At 46.7% G+C, this 23970-nt stretch overlaps 1 protein-coding gene across 3 annotated transcripts in view; it reads right to left on the bottom strand.

Moving 5' to 3' along the window:
- Nucleotides 1-1995: 1995 nt before the first annotated feature.
- The window catches only part of zfand4 (zinc finger, AN1-type domain 4), a 41842-nt gene continuing 19867 nt past the window's right edge, over nucleotides 1996-23970 (bottom strand). For 2 of the 3 annotated variants that reach the window (XM_038782898.1, XM_038782899.1), the window contains 6 exons: nucleotides 20601-20787; nucleotides 18799-18946; nucleotides 15115-16302; nucleotides 7616-7670; nucleotides 5231-5348; nucleotides 1996-3129 (listed from right to left, as the gene is read on the bottom strand). In XM_038782898.1, the coding sequence (XP_038638826.1) occupies nucleotides 2994-3129; nucleotides 5231-5348; nucleotides 7616-7670; nucleotides 15115-16302; nucleotides 18799-18946; nucleotides 20601-20787 (1832 nt within the window). In that variant the 3' untranslated portion in view covers nucleotides 1996-2993. The remainder of the gene's footprint in view (nucleotides 3130-5230; nucleotides 5349-7615; nucleotides 7671-15114; nucleotides 16303-18798; nucleotides 18947-20600; nucleotides 20788-23970) is intronic. The other variant, XM_038782897.1, reaches the window with a different exon arrangement.

Raw genomic sequence — 23970 nt, 5'->3', positions numbered from 1 at the left:
AAAACTTCTTCCTCGCTGTTAAGAGACTCCTGAATGACCCTCTTATGGACTGAACTGATCTCTCCACGAATCTTCTGTACTGTGTAGTACTACACTCCGTATGCTTCACCCGATGTCTATGTATTTACATTGTGTATTTATCATATGTCCTATGTGTTTCATGTATGGAATGATCTGTCTGGACTGTTCACAGAACAATACTTTGCACTGTACCTCGCTATTTGAGTTCGATAAATCCAAATTAACATTCCAGATCATTGATCTTCAGAACTCCCTCTACTTTTCACAGTAATTTAATTGAAGCCTACTCGTGACAATAAGCGATTTTTGGGGCAGCACGGTAGCATGGTGGTTAGCATAAATGCTTCACAGCTCCAGGGTCCCAGGTTCAATTCCCGGCTGGGTCACTGTCTGTGCGGAGTCTGCACGTCCTCCCCGTGTGTGCGTGGGTTTCCTCCGGGTGCTCCGGTTTCCTCCCACAGTCCAAAGATGTGCGGGTTAGGTGGATTGGCCATGCTAAATTGCCCGTAGTGTCCTAAAAAGTAAGGTTAAGGGGGGGGGGGGGGGGGGGTTGTTGGGTTACGGGTATAGGGTGGATACGTGGGTTTGAGTAGGGTGATCATTGCTCGGCACAACATCGAGGGCCGAAGGGCCTGTTCTGTGCTGTACTGTTCTACGTTCTATAACCAGGCATCCTTACAAATACTATGGAGGTCCAGGAGTCATGTTCATGTTATTTTTTTCTTTTAAAGTCACACAAAATAAGATGCTCTGGTGAATCACCTGAAATGTCATCATTTCGCTCTCCACAAATTCTGCCACAACCAAAACCAAAGGTGAGAGGAGCAGAAGGAAAATAAACTTAAAAGCAGCACAGTCTGATGAGAATCACACCGGCAATTGGCAGCGAATGCTGTACACGCAGTTACAGAAAATGCTCAATCCTTTATAGATTAACAGAACAATCATCAATGTCAAAGGGCAAGAACAAAATAAATATTTACACTTTGGACGCAAAGGGAGCGCACGGCTCTCTCAGTCAGCGCTGTGAGCCATCAGTACACACCTCACTTCACTTGCCCTTGTTTTACATACGAATCACTTCAGTCATACTGGTAGGAAAAAAAAATCACTTCAGTCATACCGGTAGGAAAAAAAAAAATCACTTCAGTCATACCGGTAGGAAAAAAACGGAATCAAACCAGAGGAATGTGGCAACCCTGTGCGTGGACAACGGTCAACCAAATATCTTGTGGGTCGCAGTCAGAACCCAAATGGGCCGCAGGTTGCCCACTGCTGCCCTAGTATATTAACAGACAGTTAATAAGTTGCGCTTTGCTATTACAGGACATTAAATGATGCAATTAAGCTGAAATGTTTAATACACCTCCCGTGAGTCTCATTCTACCACCACTTGCAATTCAAGAGCAGACCTCACTGAAACCAAAGTATTTTCCAATACAATAAGAGTGCAACTATATCTGCAGGTGCAAAGAGCTATAGATTCACTGTCATAGCACCCAGTCTGAAAAGTAGCAATTCCCCCATCACCACCTGGCTGCTTCTCCTTGCTACCAAACTGTGGGGCAACAGGTCTTTTCTTAGCTTACCAAACCAAATCAACTTGCATGAACCACTGCAGACAGAAATATCCTTCCATTTATCCCAGCCGTCTGGTTCTCTGCCGTCATGTCAGACTTCAAGTAGTTCCATTTCTCATGGGCATCTTTCAATCCTGCGGATCATCTTTGTTGATCCTTTCTCTTTTGGACTGTATTTGTTAAAGCTCATCTCGTGAGGCAGAGAGTCTGACATGCCAATCGGCCTTCCCCTTTGAGGCTGCCGACGGACCCAGTTACGGATTTCCAGCTGATATTGTCTCAGTTCCAAATCTGCACTCTTGGATTTTATTATTTCCTTAAAAAGTTGGGTCCTGACATGAATAGGATGGACTTTGTTATCAAAGCAAAGTACAAACTCCAAAATGCCATTTGTGTTTTTGATATAAATTAGTTTAATATCGGCTAGGTGTTGCCTGCAAACTTTAGAAAAATTATACGTGCAAATAAATTCAATTTTTATTCAAATCTTGTTAACAGCACTCTAATTTTTTTCTTTATTTGCCAAAAACAAATCAACAGCACTGTGTAGAGTTTTACGTTAAAAAACTGTGAGAATACAAAAAAGATTCACTCTGCCAAGATGTGTTTGATATGGCAATGGAAGCGAGGAATTAAGAAGCGGATAATTTCTGAGGTTCGGTCAAAGAGATAGACAAACGAGTTTTAAAATCGCCTCACAAAATGTTTCCAGGGAGGTGGCGGATTAACTTGATACAGTGCATAAAACTGAAAATAATTTTTAAAAACTAGAGATATTGCACGACCAACTCAGCATGGGAGCCAAGTGCAGTTGTCACTGTGCCCTGTCATCAATGGTGTCAACATCTTATAAAAGCAGCAGAAAGACAGAAAAAAAAACTTCACCGTGAAATAAATATACTTCTAACAAGGACTTGCAATGTTAACATAGACAAGTACTTAAAATGTTATATTACAAAGACGTAATGCACATGCCTTCTTCTTCAAAAAAAAAGGTCCTCCCTTCCTTGGGGTTTTAGTCAAACAGTAGTGACAAGGTTTTAATAAAGTGCATCGTTGAAAGATTTGCTAATGGAGCATTGACTGCACCGAATATAAAGTTAACAAAACATCGGCATTCATTAGAAACCAAGTTCATCACAGCATAAGTCTTCAGGAAATTCATTCTGTTTTTACACACTGACAATTTACTAAAAAGAATTAAGATGCAAACTAAAAACCCACAATAGTGTTTACATAATACATAAATACCGAGCATCCATTTTGTGCTTCCGATTGGCAATTTTGTCTTTCCAGACCAATGTCAAAATTAAGCAAAACAGTTAAATACTTCTTCTCGTTCATTTTAGCACAGTTTGACCAGAGGAGTTGCACGCAGCACTAACGGGGGGGTCAGATTTTCGGAAGCTTGGGCGCACTAACAACAGGGTTGGTCTCCTGCAAGTATCTCCTTCCTGCTGTCTTGTAGTCATACGTGCATTCATGAGTCTCGGCATAGCGATGTGTCGCACAGAAGTTGTTTCCGCACCTGCAGTTTGAGGAACGGGGTTTAGTTTTTAAATTCCCCAACGATAGGCCGCGTTACAGTCCACTCAGCTACCGGCTGCTGATTTTGGGCCGCGATCGGGGTGCAGCGGCATCACAAACAAACAAACAAAAAACTCGCATCGGGGGACAACTTAACAAACGAAATGTGTGGTGTGCTGAGCAAGCTTGTGTCCTTTAGCAGTGGGGAGATAGGCATCAATCCAGCCCGGACGGACTGTGTGTAGGCCTCCTCTTTCTGTGGTGATATCTGCTTACTTATGGTTACTCTTGCATCCAGTGCGCCCTAACCAGGTGCAAACTAGTGAGGAAGCGCAGCATGTTTTCTGGCCAAAATAAAGAGAGCATTGCAACCGGCAATTTTAAAATTGGTAGTCCACAATCTTTGGCTATCTTAAACGTGAACGGAAAAACAGATTGGGGCTCGTGGAATTGAGGAATTAGCAGGGATGGAGGATTGGCTAAAGGATTGGCTAAAGGATTGGCTAAAGAAAACAGAATGGAGGGATGAACGGGGGCATTGTCAAGCTTGCAGGCGGTGGCTTTTTCTAGGCCACACGTGCCTGGAAGCAGCACGGCGATGGTTCACGAGACTGGCTCCTGGGGTGAGAGGCTTGTACCATGATGAGGAGCTGAGTAAATTGGGTCTGTAATTTCCGGAATTTAGAAGAATGAGAGGCGGCCTCATTGAAATATGTCAGGTTCTGAGGTGACTTGACAGGATAGAAGCGAGAGGCTGTTTCCACTGGCTGAAGAGTTTGGACACAGTTTCGGAATAAGGGGGTGCATCATTTTAAGATCATTTAAATGTCTTCACTCAAGAGGATTAAGGATCTTTGGAATTCTCTATACCGGAGAGGTGTGCATACATCGAGTACATTTAAGACAGATGGTTGGAGTCTCTGGGATATCAAAGGATATAGAGGAAAGGGGGGGTGGAAAGGGAGAAGGCGGTGGGCAGCTAAGTGAGATTAAGGTATGAGATCAGTGATTCTATTGAACGTCACAGCAGACGTGCAGGGCCATATGGCCTGCGGCAGCTATTGCTTGCATTCTGAAAAATATTACACCAAGGACGACCGATATTCACTCGAGAGCAGATGAGGAAAGCACCTTGGACTGTCAACACTTCCGGAGAATCTAAATCCTTCCACATTTCCAATAGTAAATCAGAGAAAACAATCTACTTCACAGGCAAAGGTTCCCACGTATATCTCTCACCTCTCCCCAGTATTTCAAATGTTTAGTAATTCTGTAATTTCTGCAATTAATACATTTGTAATAAGTCCGGAAGCAAGTTAAATTTCAAGATTGTCCAGATGCAATTAGCACATCAATGTTATCAGTCGCATTTTTAAAAATAAATTTAGATTACCCAATTCATTTTTTTTTCCCGATTAAGGGGCAATTTAGCGTGGCCAATTTAGCGTGGCCAATTCACCTACCCTACACATCTTAGGGTTGTGGGGTGAGACCCACGCAGACACGGGGAGAATTTGCAAACTCCACACAGTCAGTGGCCCCGGGGCCGGGTTCGAACCCGGGTCCTCGGCTCCGTGAGGCAGCAGTGCTAACCACTGCCCCACCGTGCCGCCCGCAAACTCCACAGTCACCCAAGGTCGGTCTCGAACCCAGGTACCTGGCGGGAAAGGCAGCAGTGCTAACCACTGTGCCACCGTGCCGCCCCTTCAGCAACATAACAGCCAAGGTTACTCGTTCCGAACACACATTGTTCACTGTTTAATGTGCAAAAGGAACATTGCAAAAGCTGCAAACCTGAAATAAAAGGAAACGTGCTGGACATGCATTGCAGGGCACACACCTGAAATGCCGTCGCCGGCCACCTTTTCGCTCTATGCATGCTGACTGGCATGCTGTGCATTTCCAGCAAGTTACGCTCTTTAACTTCAGAGTCAACCTGGGAACAATGGCAACTTTAACCGCATCCCAACATTCTTCGCCACAGCACTTCCCTAGCCTGTCACAGAACGAGCGGCGGGCTTCCAACCTGGGGCAGCACACCAAAAGCATAACGCATACACGTGGGGCAGAGCACTCCAAAGGTTGGTGGACATGTTACTTGCCTGCACTCATAGCTGGTAGCCAATCCAGTTTTCTTCCCGCAAAGAAAGCAGTGCTTGGCATTTTTCTTTTTTGGTTGGGTTACAGCCTTTACTGGTGGGAAATGACGTGTTGGGGTGCCTGCGACAAAGAACGGCCGGACATGAAACGACGTTTAAAGAACAGATATTATACAGCTTTCTTTCTCTTCTAACTTTGTGAACGAAACCTAGGAAAACATCTGCTTGGAGCGCGATAAACATTTGAGAAACAAATGAATTCCAGCCCCGTTTCAATCTCGAAAAGGATGCTGCATAATAAAAAGGGGCGGCACGGAGGCACAGTGGTTAGCACTGCTGCCTGACAGCTCCAGGGGCCCGGGTTCAATTCCAGCCTCGAGTTATTGTCTGTGTGCAGTTTGCACATTCTCCCCGTGTCTGCGTGGGTCTCACCCCCACAACCCAAAGATGTGCAGGGTAGGTGGATTGGCCACGCTAAATTGCCCCTTAATTGGAAAAAAAAATGAATTGGATACTCTAATAAACTTATTTAAAAAAGGATCGAATCATACGTGCTCACAACAGCGAAATGCACAGATTGGGCAGGGGTTTTCTGATCAGAAGCCTCGACAGCTACCCGACTGCTTTCTGACTAAAACCAGCACAAATCTTTTGTTTCAGGAACGGCTTTCAAATATCTATTTTGTGGTGGGGACGACAAAACTTTATAATGAAAGCTCTTCCTTATTCCCTTCCCTCCAGCCGTGCGTGCTCCCACACACCCCATCCCCATTTCAATGAGTGCTTGTTGCGGAATATCGGCTGCAGTTTGAGCCTGGCGAACATTCACTCTGCCCGGCCTTTCACATTGAACCAGCTAAACTCCACAGTAACGTTTTTGGGTTTTATTAAAACAGAGAAGGGTAGGCGACAGCGGAGTATAAGCATGAACGGGCGATACGGGATCACAATGCAAAACACAAAAATGTTGAGAATACTCAAATGACTCAAGTCAAGTGACCAGGAGTTGGCCGAGGTTATACAGAATCCCGATTAGACCACACTTGGAGCATGTTGCAGTTCTGGACTCCATATCAAGGCACGGAGAAGGTGCAAAAAATATTCCTCAAGGATAACTGAGCAGTTACATCTATCAGGGAGGATTGAACAGGTTGGGGCTTTATTCTCCAGCAGAGCGAAGGTAGAGAGGTGTACTATACAACTCATATGAATGAGGAAGCAGTTTTAAAGGTACAGAACTTCAAATCCAGCTAACTGAAGACTAGGTGTGTCAGAAAACCGGACTTTTTTTTTTAAATGAAAAAGGGGTAATGCAACAATTTTAAGCGTTGTTGGATGAGTGGGAAAAAAAAAAACTTGCTGGGCTGTTCAGGAAGTTGCTGAATCGGTACGAGGCCGTGCCGCGTAGTTGTGACGCTTTGCGCGCCTGTCAATTCCTGCGCAGGTGGTCAGAGCGACCCTGACCCCACCCAAACCCAGCTCAGAGAAGTTTGGGGGAGTTGCACTTCTTTGCACAACTCCCATCTTGAAATGTTGCTCTGGTTCTCCCAGCGGCCTGAACCAAACAGTTTTTATGTTGCGACCGTACCAACACGCCAGCCTTTAAGTCACTAAGGGACAATTTAACACGGCCAAATCCCCTAACCTGCACGTTTGGACCCCGGGTGGAAACCGGAGCACCCGGAAGAAACCCACACAGACACGAGGAGAAAGTGCAGACTCCGCACAGACAGTCACCCGAGGCCGGAATTGAACCCGAATCTCTGGCGCGGTGAGGCAGCAGTGCTAACCACTGTGCCACCGCAGGACACTACCGGTGCCGTGAAATATTTCGGGACCTTTTCCCGAAAACCGGCAAGCTCTGAAATCCGGCACGGACTGGGCCCCGAGGTTGTTGGTTTTGAGACATTCTAGTTGCAGCTTGATGTTGAGGTTTACAACGCAGGGGAACTGGAGGGCTTTGAGATTATAAAAGCAGGGTAGATAAGGGCCGGGATTCTCTGGTCTGCCAGCCGCATTCTCCTGAACGGTGCGCCCTTGCCAGCAGCGGGATTTCCCATTTCCGTCAGCTGCCCATGGGATTTCCAAGAGGAAACTAGATAAGTTGCTGAGAGGGAAAGCTGGTTATGCGGGACTGACAGACTCCACACTTAAATTGTCCTGTTCTGGGGCATTGAAGAGGGGTGGAGCTGACTTAATGGAGTCTATAGACTGGCATGGACCAGATGGGCAGAATGGCCTGTTCCTGTGCTGGACTATGTAATGATGAGCAGAGAGCGAGACTCTGTGTGAATAGGGGAACGTCCACTCGTCTAAAAAGGGGAGAAACACCACAAGGTAAAAACAATCCAGCACGAAATCAAAGACATGTCATTTTAGCAAGCTTACCTATTCGTCTTCCTATTGTAGTGGGTCTGCAGGTCGCACAAAGTCCAAGGGGAGACTGAAAGTGAAAGAAACGAGAACATTTGGTACATTAAACATATAACAGAAACTAAAGTTGCAGAAAACCATGACGTCTGACGTAGTTATTTCAGCACCACTCATCTCGATGGGTGATTACAGCTCTGACAAGTGACGCACTAGCCTGGCTCAGGTACTGCTGGAGTGGGGCCTTTGTTACCTTACTTTTCTCACGCTCCCCCAGTCCGGAAAGCCCTTTGTGCTGCAAGTTGCTCCAGGCGTAAGCAGCTAGCGACAGAGCGAAAGCCAGCTCTGGGACCTTGGCAGGCAAATGGACCAAGAGTTTAACCCCTTCACCAATGAAATTTAACAATAGAGAAAGAAACTGAGGAGTAGTGGAGCAGGAAATAGAGTGAATTAAAGTCACCTTGGGAAAGAGATATAAAGAGAGGGAAAGAAAGAATAGAACAGAAGAACTAGGAGCAGAATCGGCCATTCAGCCCCTTGAGCTTGTTTTGCCATTCAATACGATCGTAGCTGATTTCATCACGGCCTCGTCTCCGCCTTCCTGCCTATTCCCCATAACCCTACAACTTAGAAACCTATCTATCTCCTCCTTAAACACCCACTGCAATCTAGGGTAGAGAATGCCAGGTTCATGACCATTTCAGTGAAGGAATTCCTTCTCATTTCTATTTTAAATCTGCCACCTCTGAGCCTAAAACCAGGGCTTCTCGTTCTGGAATGTCCAACAAGGACAAACGCCCGCTCTATATCTACCCCGTCAATCCCCTTTTGCATCTTGTATACCTCAATTAGATCTCCTCTCACTCTTCTGCACTCCAATGAGTATAGGCCTAAACTGCTCAATCTCGCTTTGGAAGACGAGCCCTTCATCCCTGGAATCAGCTTTGTGAACCTTCTCTAAACAGCCTCTGCTGTTTGGATTAAATGCATTAACGTCCTTCCTCAAGGGGACCAAACTACGCGCAGTGCTCCAGATGCTGTCACACCAATGCCCGATACAGAATATTGCTGTTTTTATCCTCTGATCCATTAGCAATGAGTGCCAAAATTCCATTCGCCATCCTTATTACCTGCTGCACTTAGAGAGAAAAAAAAAGAAGGGACACAGGAACATTTTTTTTTTAAATTTTAAAAACTTCTAAGAACGACTCATCACTTGCAGGACTGACACTCCGCACTTGATGTTTTCCCTTTCTGGTGTAGAAATATAAACCTGCTCACCAAAAGGACCCTTAAGCCATTGAATACCAGCCCTAACTTCCCATGGAGAGTACAATCTGCTTCAACATGACATCTGCAGAAGATTCTTTCGAGGAAGTTGAGGGCGAGCGCCCCGAGTTGTGAGCAGAGTAGGGCAGTTTGTGGCGGTTCACAACTTGCCGTGCCGCAAACTGCTGGATTGTTCGTGCTGCGTGCGGTAAGGTTAGAGGAACACAGCACAACAGAAAGACAAACACGGGAACGACCCTGTTCAATGGGTCCAGGACAATGGGCTCAAGTTATTCTAATCAGCAATGGTTAACCACCCGCGCACTCAAGAGTTCTGGGAGCTGATATGGGTTTTAGCCAGAGTGGGCCCATTTTTTGAACCGTTCACAGGTTTAAAAGATTCCATTTTGCAAAACTAGCATTTTCCTCTTCCCCACCCGACAGGATCTCAAATCAGGACTCAAATCCGACAAAGTTGATATCATTTTTCAACAAAAATTTGACTAGATATTCAAGAGTGTTCTGAAAAATCATTTTCTCTCTGTTCACAGCGTACTTCAATATTTGTGCAGGACGAACAAAGTGTAAACTACAAAATAGTTACACAAGTGAGTGCCAGACTGGGAAACAGTGTTGCTTTGGAGTCGCTCACTCACATGTTTGTACGCTGTTCTAAAATTATTTAAGTTGCATGCAAATCTTGCGACACAAAAGGAGGTTCTATTTCACAATATGAGGGGGTAGGTTGTATCTTTTGGAATACTTTTGAATGTTTACATTGCCATTTGGGTCCTGATTGATTCGGACAGTCTCGTCAATGGCCTGTTCTCGAGAGTCATCACAGACCAATCTCCTCTGCCACACTGCTGCTTTACCTATCCAAATCACTACCTAACCCTATCTGCAACCCCTTTTTGCTGATGTTACTGCTTCACTTGGATTGCGTTTTGCAAACCAAACACTCTCCTCTTCCCCACCTCTAACAGAATCTCAAATCAGGATTCGAATCCAACAAGGCCAACATCATTTTTAAACAAAAGCGCATAGTGGATTCCATCTTCTATTCAAGAAAATTTGTTGCACATTGTCTGCACCCCTTCATCACTATGATGTGCATGCTCTTTGATGGGCTGAAGAACCCATTTTGTAAATCCAAACAATAGCTATCTAGGTAGCACAGTGGTTAGCACTGTTGCTTCATAGCACCAGGGTCCCAGGTTCGAATCACGGCTTGGGGGTCATTGTGCGGAGTCTACACGTTCTCCCAGCGTCTGCGTGGGTTTCCTCCGGTTTCCTCTTACAGGGCCCGAAAGACGTGCTTGTTAGGTGAATTGGACATTCTGAATTCTCCCTCAGTGTACCCAAACAGGCGCTGGAGTGTGGTGACTTGGAGCTTTACACAGTAACCTCATTGCAGTGTTAATGTCAGCCTATTTGTGACACTAATAAAGATTATATGCTCAAAATACGAAACTTGCAATGCTGAAACTTCTCGGAGAACCTCGTTTCCCTAGTTATAAACTCAGGAACACGCAGGTCTCTGCCAGGACTTAATCACTTAACATCTGGAGAGGCTCTTCAAAGATCTCTCTCACTCTCCCCTGGCTCAGAGGCTTTCGGCAGATCTCTGATCTTTCTTTCGCCTCAAGGCTCCCTTCCGCACCCTCCCATCCTTCCCCACAGCAACCTTTGGTGGCTGCCTCATTGAAGTAGGAGGTCAGTGGCCTTCTGGACCAAGTCGGTCTTGGTCTTCATAACCCTCGCACAGCATTTCCCAAGCCTGCTATCCTAGAGATAGCAAAGGCAGCACACACATGAGAACACCACCCCCAAGTCGTACCTCACCCTGACCCGGAGCCGTTCCAACACCGTCATGGAGTCAAATCCCTGAAACCCCCCCTTCCTAACAGAACTGGAGATGTACCCACACCACATGGACATCAGTGATCCAAGGCAGCGGCTCACCACCACCGTCTCCAGGGCAACTAGGGATTGACGAGAAATACTAGTCGGACCAGCGATGCCTTTGACTTTGTTACAAAGTCTCAAGACTTTGTTACAAATCTATTGTGCCAGATCCTCTTCCTCATACTCAATTGCTCACTATGTTGAAGTCAAGTCTCAGTGCATCGCCAATTACCTTCCTCAGGCACTCACAACGATGGAACAGTTTTGTCTTTACCCATGACCTTCAGCCCAAGCTCGTCAGCAAACCACAACTGACAACTCTTACCTTTTCCTGCCCCCTAACTTTTTCCTGCCCCCCTACCCCCCCCAGCAGCTGAGGGGCAACCTGCACCCAGGGGTCTTCACCTCCATTTCTCAAAGCAATGGAGTATTATCGACATCTGGATTAGAAGTTCTGCCTCAGTGTCCGTTCCTGAAATTACAACTATATAAAGTTTGCAGAAGGAGGGTACAGTGGGGCGTTCGGTTTGTGTTTTCCAAACCAGTGGCTTTGATCTGTTGTTAGTCTCGGTATTAAGTGGTGCGGCAACTTTGGTTTCAAGCCTGGGTTTGAACTTTCTTTTAGCAAAGTGGATTCAAAAGGGAAGTGGTGGCATCATGGTAATATCACTGGTCCAGTAATCTAGAGACCCAGGGTATTGCTCTGGGCTCAGATCCCACCACGGCAGATAGTAAAATTTGAATTTAATTTTGAAAAAATCTGGAATTAAAAGTCAAACCATGAAACCATTATCGATTGTCATAAAGACCCACGTGGTTCACTAATGCTCACAGCAGATGGGACCCGGGTTCAATTCCTGCTTTGGGTGACTGTGGTGTTTGCACATTCTCCCAGTGTCTGTGTGGGTTTCCTCCGGGTGCTCCGGTTTCTTCCCACAGAACAAAGATGTGCAGGTTAGAGGAAAAGGTCATGTTCAATTTCCCCTTAGTGTGCAGGGATGTGCAGGTTACTGGGGATAGGGTTGAGTGGTTGGAGGAGCAAGCCTGTGGAGGCCGTTCTTTCACAGGGTAGGTGCAGACTTGATGGGCCGCATGGCCTCCTTTTGCGCTGTAGGAATTCGATGATTCTATTCGATGGTCTGACCTACATATGACTCCAGACCCACAGCAACATGGTTGACTCTTAAATGTCCTCCGAACAGGGGAAATTAGGGGTGGGCAATAAATGCAGGCCAAGCCAGCAACGCCCACTCTCCACGAACAATTGTTTTTAAAAAGAGCTCCTGGGCCCCAGAAAACAATCTAATGGGCGAAGAAACACACACAAATATTTTACCAGGGTCGGCATTTTCTAAAATTTGAACTGCATTTACAGGGAGAGAAATACAAAGTCCTGTTCATTGAAGATAAGGGTAAAGTCTCCATAGTCCAAGATGACCATAGGCTGCTTTCCCCTTTGAGGGTGGCTGGGCCTTCAAGAATGACCTTCGTTTAAAAGCAACTCCTCAGTCACTCAAAAGGACAACAGAGATAAGCCCTCCCAACTTTGAGACACTGTTCGAAGCCCTCCTAACTTTGACACACTGGTCGAAGCCCTCCTAACTTTGACACACTGTTCGAAGCCATCCTAACTTTGACACACTGTTCGAAGCCCTCCTAACTTTGACACACTGGTCGAAGCCCTCCTAACTTTGACACACTGTTCAAAGCCCTCCTAACTTTGACACACTGTTCATGACTCGGTACCCAATATGTCCTCACAGCAACTGAAATGGTCACCACCTTGCAACACGAACCAGCTTCCTGCATAAAATGACCCACAACCTAGGTCCACTCTTGATCCCCCGTTGGGGATGGGAATTCTCAAAGCAGCAACTGAGCTTTGATTGTCTGTGCAAATCCCCCAACGGGGGATCAAGAGTGGACGCAGGTCGTGGGTCATTTTATCCGGGAAGCTGGTTTGTGCAGAAAATTGCTAATTCTATTGCAGAGCGCCAGGAAATCCATTAGCAATTTAAAAACTGGAGTACACAGCTAATCATAGCAAAACTGTACTGATTTTATAAAGTGACAAGCATCAGAGATCTTACAGATTGAAGTAGAGGAAGAAGCTTGCTGGACACAGAGCCATCATGAACTTCACATACAGAGCCTCACCCAAGCTTTTCAGGGAACCAAAAATCAACGGCAAAGTGAAACTCTAGGGGTTAAATTCACCAGGGGCCAAAGTATAATTTGTCATTTGACTAATGAGTATGGACACAGTATGTGCACTGTATAATGTGCATGAGGTAACCAATAAACTTGTATCGCAATCGTTTCATCTGAGCTTTGCACTGGATTTTTCACATTCAAACTTGGGAGTGCAATTCCCAGGGAACACGTTGGCCACTCAAGGACAGGGGGGAGAATCCATGCTTGGAGCCAGAGGAAGTGGGTGAGGTACTAAATGAGTACTTTGCATCAGTATTCACCAAAGAGAAGGACATGGTGGTGACAATAACCACATCCAAATCATGAGTCGGGGGGGGTTGGGGGCTTAAAAAGCATTAAGGTCGATAAGCCCCTGGTGCCTGATGGGATCTACCACAGAATAATGAGGGAGGCAATTGCTGGGGTTTTGACTGAAATCTTTGTTTCCTCACTGGCTACAAGCGAGGTCCCAGTGGACTGGGGAATAGCCAACGTTGTTCCTTTGTTGAAGGATAATCCAGGTAATTACAGGCCAGTGAGCCTTACGTGGTAGGGAAATTATTGGAGAGGATTCTTAGGATCAGGATTTACTCACATTGGGAAACAAATGGACTTATTAGCGAAAGGCAGCAGGGTTTGGTGAAGGGGAGGTCGTGTTTCACCAACTTGATTGGGTTTTTCAAGGAAGTGACCAAGATGATTTATGAAGGTACTGCAGTGGATGTTGTCTATATGGACTTCAGTAAGGCCTTTGACAAGGTCCCTCATGGCAGACTGGTACAAAAGGTGAAGTCACACAGGTTCAGAGGTGAGCTGGCAAGATGGATACAGAACTGGCTTGGTCACAGAAGACAGAGGGTAGCAGTGGAAGGGTGCTTTTCTGAATGTAAGGCTGTGATTCATGGTGTTCAGCAGGGATCAGTGCTGGAACCGTTGCTATTTGTAGTATATATATGACCTGATTAATAAGTTTGCGGACGACACAAAGGTTAGTGCAGTTGTGGATAGTGATGAGGATTGTCAGAGGATACAGCAAGATAAACTGGTTGGAGTCTTGGGCGGAGAGATGGCAAATGGAGTTTAATCCGGACAAATATGAGGTCATGCATTTTGGAAGGTCTAATACAAGTGGAAATTATACAGTAAATGACAGAACACTGACAGGCAGAGAGTTCTGGACACACAGGCCCACAGATCAATGAAAGTTGCAACACAGGTGGAGAAGATAGTCAAGAAGGCATACGGCATGCTTACCTTCATTGGTCAGGGTATTGAGTATAAAAATTGGCAAGTCAAGCTGCAGCTTTGTGGAACCTTAGTTAGGCCACACTTGGAATATGGTGTTCAATTCTGGTCACCACGCGACCAGAAGGATGTGGAGGCTCGGGAGAGGGTACAGAAGAGGTTTACCAAGATGCTGCCTGGTCTGGAGGGTATTAGCTCCGAGGGTGGATAAACTCGGGTTGTTTTCACTGGAATAATAGAGGTTTTCAAAATTATGAGTGGCATGGACAGAGTGGATAGTCAGATGCTTTTTCCCAGGGCTGAAAGGTCAATTGCTAGGGGACATAGGTTTGAGGTACAAGGGGCAAAGTTTAGAGGAAATGTGCGAGGGAAGTTTTTTTTTTAAACACAGAGGATGGCGAGTGCCTGGAACTCGCTGCCGGGGGAGGTGGTGGAAGCAGGTACGATAGTGACGTTTAAGGGGCGTCTTGACAAATAAATGAATAGGTTGGGAATAGAGGGATATGGACCCCTGTAACTGAGTAACCCCACCTAAACGTTTGGACACTAAGGGGCAATTGGACTGTGGGAGGAAACCGGAGCACCCGGAAGTGGCTAACGGCGAGAAAGTGCAAACTCCACACAGTCACCCGAGGTCAGAATTGAACCCAGGATCCTGGAGTTGTGAGGCAGCAGTGCTAGCCACTGTGCCATCGTGCTGCCCCATCTGTTCGAACAGGCATCATGATCGGCACAGGCTCGGAGAGTCGAAGGGGCTGTTCCTGTGCTGTACTGTTTTCTATTTGTATTCTATGACCACAGCTCATCTTTGCACCGAAGCATGCCAGTTTGGGAGTGCAACTTCCGCGAGACTTTATGGTTTCCTCGAATTGGTTGCCAAAAACGTAGAGGAATTCACTTACAACATATGTACTTGAAACTCGATCCGGTGAAGGAATGCTTCTGAAAATCTCTTCATGGAAATTTTGAACACTAGCAGGTAATGCAACGCCAGATGTCCGCTGCCTGCCTGCCCCACAGTTACTCTGGACGCTCTCCTTGGATGTGCTTCGAGCCAGCGAAGCAAGCATTCCAATGTCCTTCGGAGAGCCCACGGGCTCCCTGGCCGTCTTGCTGGCCACCTCAGCCACCTCCGCTTTCAAAATTATATCCGCTTTCTTCCCGGGGGTATCGACTTTGAGTCCTCGAAACCTGCCCGCCTTTGACAGCGAAACACCGGGGAAACAGCCATTGTCCGGAGCGGCGTGCAGTAGCTGCTGCGAAACAGGAGGTCTCAGGCTATTTATGTCAAACGTCTTTGGGGGTTTTGGAGTTGGGAGAGCAATTAAAGAACTATGAGAGACCGGTTCGGCATATCGAGTCTGCGAAATAACCTTTTCCTTCTTCGGAAACAGACTAGATTTTTCAGATTCCATCGGAGCATACCCCAGCATGTTTGGATACACTGGTCTGATAACACTTGGTTCCTCAGCATCCCTCTCTGGGGGCTTAGGCTCGATCTTAGTCTGTTCATACAGTGACGTGTTAAGTCCAATTTCGCTCAGTAGGCTGGCCTCTTCCGCCCGATCAGCATCTACAGACAAGGCAAGGACACTCGCAGCATCGTCAGATATCCTTTTCTCTTCCGAGAGGCTCGCTTCAGTGATGGGGGACTTTAGCCGCGATCCACCTGCCACACAATCGGTTACGAAATCCGTGCAAATAGTCGGAGCTTCCCTAAAGTCCTGAGAAATAAGTGGCGGAAGCATATTCTGTTGCCGTGAGCTTCTCATATCTCCCTGCAGAACCATGCCAGGCGTGGGGATTGCACTCTGGAGCAGAGGGGTCAAGTCGGCGTTCTCGTCATCCTTCAGCAGGAAGCTGTTAGAAGGCGGCGGAGCTAAGCTGACGCCAGAAGCAAAATTGGAGCTCAGTACATTGTGGTACGAAAGCGTTGGATCACCAACAGGAGGTAGACACAGTGAATGATTGAGAGGCTGCCCGCTGTGAGGGAGAACACGGAAGAGGCGGTGACGAGCTGTGGTGATGGAACTGCTGGTTGGTCTGGGAGCCGCTGGAGGCCTTGGCTTCACCTTGGCAATCTTCTTGGGCTTTGTGGAAAGATGACAAAACAAAAGTTAGACACAACCACTGAAATACATACTTTCTATACCCCCCCCCCCCCCCCCCCCCATTTCACAAGAGTATTAACTTAGAAATTATTTCAAGAAGAGATTTTTAAAAAAATTATTTGTTTAAAAAAAAACACGGGGCTCGATTCAAGCAAATGGGACCAAAATCCCATAGCGAGCGCGTTTAGCCGCGTGTTACCCGCTACGGGTAGTGTCGTGAAACTCATGGTTATTGCAAGTGACTCGCGCTGCAATGGGGAACGCGTGGCCGAGGCCGCACGTAGGCCCTGTTTCAAACAGTTGGGAGCTCTACTCACCGGAACACCCCAGTGTAGCGAGATTGGGATGCTCCCAAAGTGATCCCTGACCTCCCCCCGTGCCCAAACACGGGTCCCCGGCAGTGCCAACTCTGCAATGCCCATGCCAGCTGGCAATGCCACCTAGACACTGCCAGGGTGGGGGCACCAGCTGTGCCGGGGCACTACCCAAAGGGTATGCAGCTGGGGGCAGCCAGTTCCCTGGGAGACCCCCACGAGTGCTGATTTGCCCGGCCCCATTGGTGGGGACCAGCACTCACCCGAGACCTCCGAGGCAAAAGGGGTCAAATCCCAAAGCCTCAGGTATCTTGGCAATCTGCACATTACAGTAAGGCTTACTGCCTCGCTCTAATATGCAGATTTGCCAAAAAGTGATCCCGCCCACAATGGGCGGGATTAACATTGCAACATCTCGCGAGGTCGCGTTGGATCTTGCGAGGTGCTGCAAACCGGATAGATCCCGGGACCACACTGCACCACGGTCAGCTGCTTTCAGGGCGCAGTGTGACTATTGGATCATGCCCATGCTTTCAATTCACCTACAGCAACCTCCCACCCTCATCATAGAATCTACAGTGCAGAAGGAGGCTATACAGCCCATTGAGCCTGCACCAGCCCTTGGAAAGAGCTCCCGACCCAAGACCACACCTCCACCCCATCCCCGCAACCCCACCCAACCCCTTTGGACACTAAGGGGCAATTTAGCACGTCCAATCCACCTAACCTGCACATCTTTGGACTGTGGGAGGAAACCGGAGCACCCGGAGGAAATCCATGCAGACGTAGGGAAAACGTGCAGACTCCGCACAGACAGGGATGCCGGGATTCAAACCTGGGACCCTGGAGCTGTGAAGCAGCTGTGCTACCGTGCGGCCGTCAGTTCAGTGAAAACCATCCAGAAATTTTCATTTGTTGCTACAATGACAATATGGGGCAAAGCTCTGAAAGCTCGCCACTTTGCCACCGTGCCGCCCCAAAACTCGAAACGCTAGCCCCCTTCTCTCTCTCTCCCCACAGAGGCTGTCAGACCTGCTGAGATCGTCCAGCATTTTCTGTCTTTGTTTCAGATTCCAGCACCCGCCGTCACTTGCTCTTAAGCAGTACAGCCAACATGCCAACGACGTGATGACAGTAACAGCGGTGATTTTGGAATCTCTCGCTTCTTGAGCTAAACTTTGCATTTAAAAATAAAGAGGCCAAGAGCTATTTTCTTATTAAAGCTGTAGGCATTTAACGGATTTGAGGGACCTAATGAAAAATGAGACTGAAGAAAAGTTTGGAAGACACTTCGTATTAGCAACGGGACGCTGTGCGATGGTTGCGGAACGCTCAGCATCATTTGATAACATAGAACAGTACAGCACAGAATAGGCCCTTCGGCCCTCGATGTTGTGCCGAGCAATGATCACCCTACTCAAACCCACGTATCCACCCTATACCTGTAACCCAACAACCCCCCCCCCCCCCCCCCCCCCCCCCCCTCCACCTTACTTTTTAGGACACTAAGGGCAATTTAGCATGGCCAATCCACCTAACCCGCACATCTTTGGACTGTGGGAGGAAACCGGAGCACCCGGAGGAAACCCACGCACACACGGGGAGGATGTGCAGACTCCGCACAGACAGTGACCCAGCCGGGAACCGAACCTGGGACCCTGGAGCTGTGAAGCATTTATGCTAACCACCATGCTACCGTGCTGCCCCATAACATTAGAACATGTGCTATCCCAATCTCACGGAATGCCCAAACCCTCGAATTGTTTTTGTATTACGGAAGAAAGTCAGCTGGCAATAGAGCACAGACCTGTATGAATTGAGCGACTATTTTGCATTTGTCAGCCACACTCTTGTCTTAAGTTCTCTTATTGCGCGCTGCAAAATGGGAATGACTTACCAGGCATTTAACCCTAAATAAAACTATGATCATTCAGCTCAAGTACTCTGATTCCAGGAGACAAGAAATGGCCCATGGCTAACTATAAGACAACCAAGCTCGCCTAACCTCCAGCATTAATTCAAATCCCCCCAAAAAAGGAAGGCGCAATCATCAATAACTATGATAGCTTTAAAAAGGCCCAAAAACTTGGATAACAAATTGGTTTTCCTGAATTAGGGGAACGGACGTAGAGGACATGGCACAGCAAGCTTTCAATGATACCTTTTTACTAAGATTCATATTTTCCATCTTTGCTTTCAGCAGCTTCATTTTGTTCATCGTGATTGAATTCTCCAGAATCTGCTGCCCAGACGGAGACTCCTCCGATTCATCTTCGTCATCTGCATAGAGGTTGAACACTGAACCTCCACTTTAAAAATCAGGAAAATAAAAGATTTAAAAAGGCAAATTAACCTGCAGCAGCAGACACAGGAAACTAAAATATTTCACACCCATTTAGGTCATACAGGTGTCACGGGAATGTCACTTTAAGAAATGTTTGTCTGCTCAAGTGGCTGCAGTGATGTCAAGAGTGTGGGTGGAGCTGGGTTCTGGCTCTGCTTTTTAGTTTTGCTTTGAGGAAAAGCTTGGGTGTGTCTGTGTTTTTTGGTTTCGTTTTATTGTTGAAGCTGAAGCCAGCCAAAGAGGGTGTAATTTTGATCTCTCTGCCATCTAAAGACTATCTCTAGATTATTTGGTGAATTCAGCGTGAGAACTGTTTTCAGTAGAGAATTTAAACCCGATACGCTTCTGTAAAAAGGAGTGTTGTCTTTTAGATGCGAAAACAACAGTTAGAGTGTTGTATTCTTTTGGGGGGGGGGGGGGGGGGGGGGGGTGTATTTGAATTGATGGTTGCTAAAATGTTCACTGTATGTTTTAAAAAAGGTGAACTGAGTTCATAGAATAAACATTGTTTGGCGTTAAAAATTACTTTTCCATTTCTGCTGTACCCCACCTGTGGAGTGGGCCCGTGTGCTCCCCATACCACAATCTAGTAAAAGTCGTGGGTCAGGTGAACCCCATGGTACACTTTGGGGTTCTCTAAACCCTGGCCCATAACACAGGAAAGGGCTTTTAAATCCAATACAGTACTGGGTGTGCACCCGTAAGGTCGTCATGTTCAAATTGCACATGTGAAAACGGAACAAAGTCAATCTGGTTGTGGGCGGCCTCGGAAATAAACATTTCATTATTCATACAAGGGCAACCCCCTACACATGAATCCAGTGCCACATTGGGGCTACTAGGGATACTCAATAAACATAGAACGCCTACAGTGCAGAAGGAGGCCATTCGGCCCATCAAGTTTGCACCGACCCTCTGAAAGAGCACCCTACCTGGGATCAGACTCCCACCCTATCCCCATACCCAGTAACCCCACCTAACCTTTTGGACACTAAGGGACAATTTAGCATCCAAATCCACCTAACCAGCACATCTTTGGACTGTGGGAGGAAACCCGGAGCACCCGGAGGAAACCCAGCAGATACAGGGAGAACGTGCAGACTGCTCACAGTGACCCAAGGCCGGAATTGAACCCGGGTCCCTGGCGCTGTGAGGCAGCAGTGTGCCACCGTGCTGCATTAATAAATACCGTCTTACCGGTGTTACCCACACACCAAAGATACATTTTAAAAAGCGTGATGTATTTATAATCTTGCCCCTCCCATACAAGCCATTTGAGGGGCTGTTTAGCTCACTGGGCTAAATCGCTGGCTTTGAACGCAGACCAAGCAGGCCAGCGGCACGGTTCGATTCCCGTAACAGCCTCCCCGAACAGGCGCCGGAATGTGGCGACTAGGGGCTTTTCACAGTAACTTCATTTGAAGCCTACTCGTGACAATAAGCGATTTTCATTTTTCATTTCATTTTCACTGCCCCACTGCTCCAAGGAAAGCATTTCCTTGCCTGGCCGTAATCAGATTTCATGCAAACAATTCGAGAAATACTCACTAAATATTACACACGACACTCAGTTGGTGAATTCAGTGGTCTGACTTTACAGTCCAGTGGATTTTTCATACCTCAAGGACTCAGAGAGTGGTGTTAAAGTGCCGTCTCCCCGATCTACAACTCGGAAAAAGTTCAACTGGTCCCCTTCACGATACACCAGAAAGGTGACTTGCTTGTTGGAAGGAATCTTATCCCAGATGTCATCCCGACTGGTTTCCATGTATTCAGCCATATCCCTGGTGGGATCCTCCATTGGAACTGCAAAACATGGATTCTCATAAATGAAAGTAGCTTAAGGCAGCACTGTGCTAGAGAACTACAACATTCAAACTCTGTTGTGGGTTGGAACGGAGTTAAAGTCAACTTGCTTGCAGGTTACTTTATCAACTCCCAAGGTGGGGGGTCAATAAACCAGGGGGTAGAGATTTAAGGTAATGGGCAGGAGATTTAGAGGGAATCTGAGGAAAAACATTTTTCACCCAGCGGGTGGTGGGAGTCTGGAACTCGCTGCCTGAAAGGGTGGGAGAGGCGGGAACCCTCGCAACAATTAAGAAGCATTTAGATCAGCGCTTGAAACGCCGTAGTGAGCAGTGCTAGAAAATGGGATTAGAATAGATAGGTGCTCGATGGCTGACATAGATAGAGTGGGCCAAAGGGCCTCTTTCTGTGCTGTAAAACGCGATGAATCTATGGATACATTTGGATTCACCCCAAAGAGTCTTTACTCTGCCCGCGAACAGGTTTAAAATGTGCAAGGAGCCACGAGTGACATCACGATGTGGAGATGCCGATGTTGGACTGGGGTGAGCACAGTAAGAAGTCTTACAACAGCAGGTTTGTTTGGAATCACTAGCTTTCGGGAGCGCAGCTCCTTCATCAGGTGAGTGAAGAAGTGATCGAAAGCTAGTGATTCCAACAAACCTGTTGGGACTTTAACTTGGTGCTGGAAGTAACATCACGTGTAAGCACATTCATCACAACACAATAATAACTCAACCAACACAATTTTATTAGGTCAAGGCATAACAGAGAAATATAGAGAAGATGAAACCATTCCATGACTATCCACCACAAAATCATCCTCATTATATTTACCTGCCCTCTGAACACATTTTTTATGCCATTTTCTTTCACCCACCTGTCTAAATCTTGAATGTTAACACTATTTCTGTTTCAAGTACCAACCCTGGAAGTGAATTTCATGGCCTCACAACTCTGTTGTAAAGAGGTTTCGCTCAGTCCTTGCTCGGAGTTTGATTTACAACACCTCAGCAATCCGCTACTCCCGCAGGTCCCAATCTTGCATAATTTTAAGCACTTATCGTATTGCCCCATAATCCGCGCAGTGATGGTACAAAACAAAATTCTCCCAGCCTCAAGTCTTTCTTTTTAATTTGTACTTTCTTGTATCGGGCAGCATCACAGTGAACCCATTCTACCAGCTTAATCATTCCTAATTTTTAATCACCACACCACTTCAAATGCCTTGACCCAAGCTCTGGAATTCCTTCCCTAAAAGTCGCCACCTCTCTCCTTCCTCTTTTCAGATGTTCCCAAAAAAAGACTTCTTTAAATCAACTTTGAGTCAAGTGTTCGGAATCCTCCTCTGCGGCCTTGTGTCAAAAAACCCAAGCGCCCGGGGACATTTTGCCGTGTTGAGGGCGTGACGTAAAGGAAAGTACCTGTTGATTGTGCATCGCGCCTGACGCATCAGCACTCTTCCCTAAAACATGAGCCCAATACCACGCATAATACTTTAAAACGCTTGCCCTTCGGAATTTCTGAATCTCCCACATTCATTCCTTTTGCCATCAACAGCATCATATCTACGTCCACTCAGAACATAATTATTGTGTGTGACCAAGTTATACAGCGGCGCAGCCACACAGCACCGAATGTTTTACACAAACCAAAACAAAGCAGTTACAAAGGTTTGTGCAATAAAAAGCCATTGACACCTAAATAAGTGTGCTTAGCCAAAAAGCATATTGATCTCCTTCTGTGGGTGCATTTAAATTGGAGACGTTGTAACTGGAGAATTAGAATTTTCTTAGAATTCCAGGCGGTTATGGTGACACAGTGGTCAGCACTGCTGCCTCACGGCGCAGAGGACGTTCAATCACGGCTGTGTGGAGTTTGCATATTGTCCCCCAAGTCTGTGAGGGTCTCACCCCCACAACCCAAAGATATACATGGCAGGTGGATTGGCCAGGCTAAATTGCCCGTAAACTGGAAAAGAAAGAATTGGGTACTTTAAATTTCATAGAATTCATCCAATTTACAGTGCAAAAGGAGGCCACTCGGTCCATCGAGTCTGCACCGGCCCTTGGAAAGAGCACCCTCCACCCTATCCCCATAACACCAACCCGTGGGAGGAAACCGGAGCACCCAGAGGAAACCCACGCAGACACAGGGAGAAAGTGCAAACTCCACACAGACACAGTTACCCAAGGCCAGATTTCAGCCCGGTCCCTGGAGCTGTGAAGCAGCAGTGCTAACCGCTGTGCCGCCCTTAGAAGTTGTAACTGGAAATGCTTCGAAGTGCTCCCAAAACCCACAAAGCTCAAAAAGATTAATTTCCTAAAAAGCTTAAATGGGATTTCCTCAGGAAGAAGAGCATTTAATTTTGGCTGCCTCTCTTCCTTTTAGGGGTGAAATTCCCCAACTACAAATGGAGGGGCAACTGCGCATTAGACTGCTACTGCGTCCATCAGCACTTTAAACTGATTTTAAACAAGAGTATTTATAATGTCAATAAAATGAGATTTCTTTCAAATGCCGAAGAGTAAAGAGCAACTCACGGAACCGAACACCAACAGACTGTGTGCAGTAATGAGGAAATATGCACTTTTAAGGTATCAGTCTGTGTGGTGTTTAGTCAAATTCCAGTGAAGTGCCACTTAGGCAGAGCGAGCAGCACTCAGCCACATTTAATGTTCGCAGTACCAGCATTCCAGGCAAGCTGAGCTATCAGGCAGAAATTCCGAATTACAATAGACAGGCAGGGGGGTCAAATCCAGCTCAGCAAGTTTACTTTAGTCCAGTGGCAACTTGCAAAACGCGGCCTCCACGTTGCCTCTCATTAGGTCAACTACTACACGCGTGAACACATCGGCTATTAGGGAAGATTCAAGACCAACGCTGCCTTTCAGAATCTAGTGGTACAGCAATTCCGACAGGCTCTTGTACTGGGGAGTTTGTACAATTAACCCTCGAATCAAACAACTATTTGCACGTCAAGATAGCAGCAGTAAGTGAGAATTCGTAGCTGCTTCAAATAATCATCTTTATTGTCACAAGTAGGCGTACATTAAACACTGCAATGACATCACTGTGAAAATACCCTAGTTGCCACACTCCGGCGCCGCGATTACACAGAGGGAGAATTCAGAATGTTTAACAAGCACGTCTTTCGGGACTGGTGGGAGGAAACCGGAGCAC

This window comes from Scyliorhinus canicula, chromosome 22, assembly GCF_902713615.1.
Source record: "Scyliorhinus canicula chromosome 22, sScyCan1.1, whole genome shotgun sequence".
Taxonomy (NCBI): domain Eukaryota; kingdom Metazoa; phylum Chordata; class Chondrichthyes; order Carcharhiniformes; family Scyliorhinidae; genus Scyliorhinus; species Scyliorhinus canicula.
This window is presented reverse-complemented; position numbering and strand designations above follow the sequence as displayed.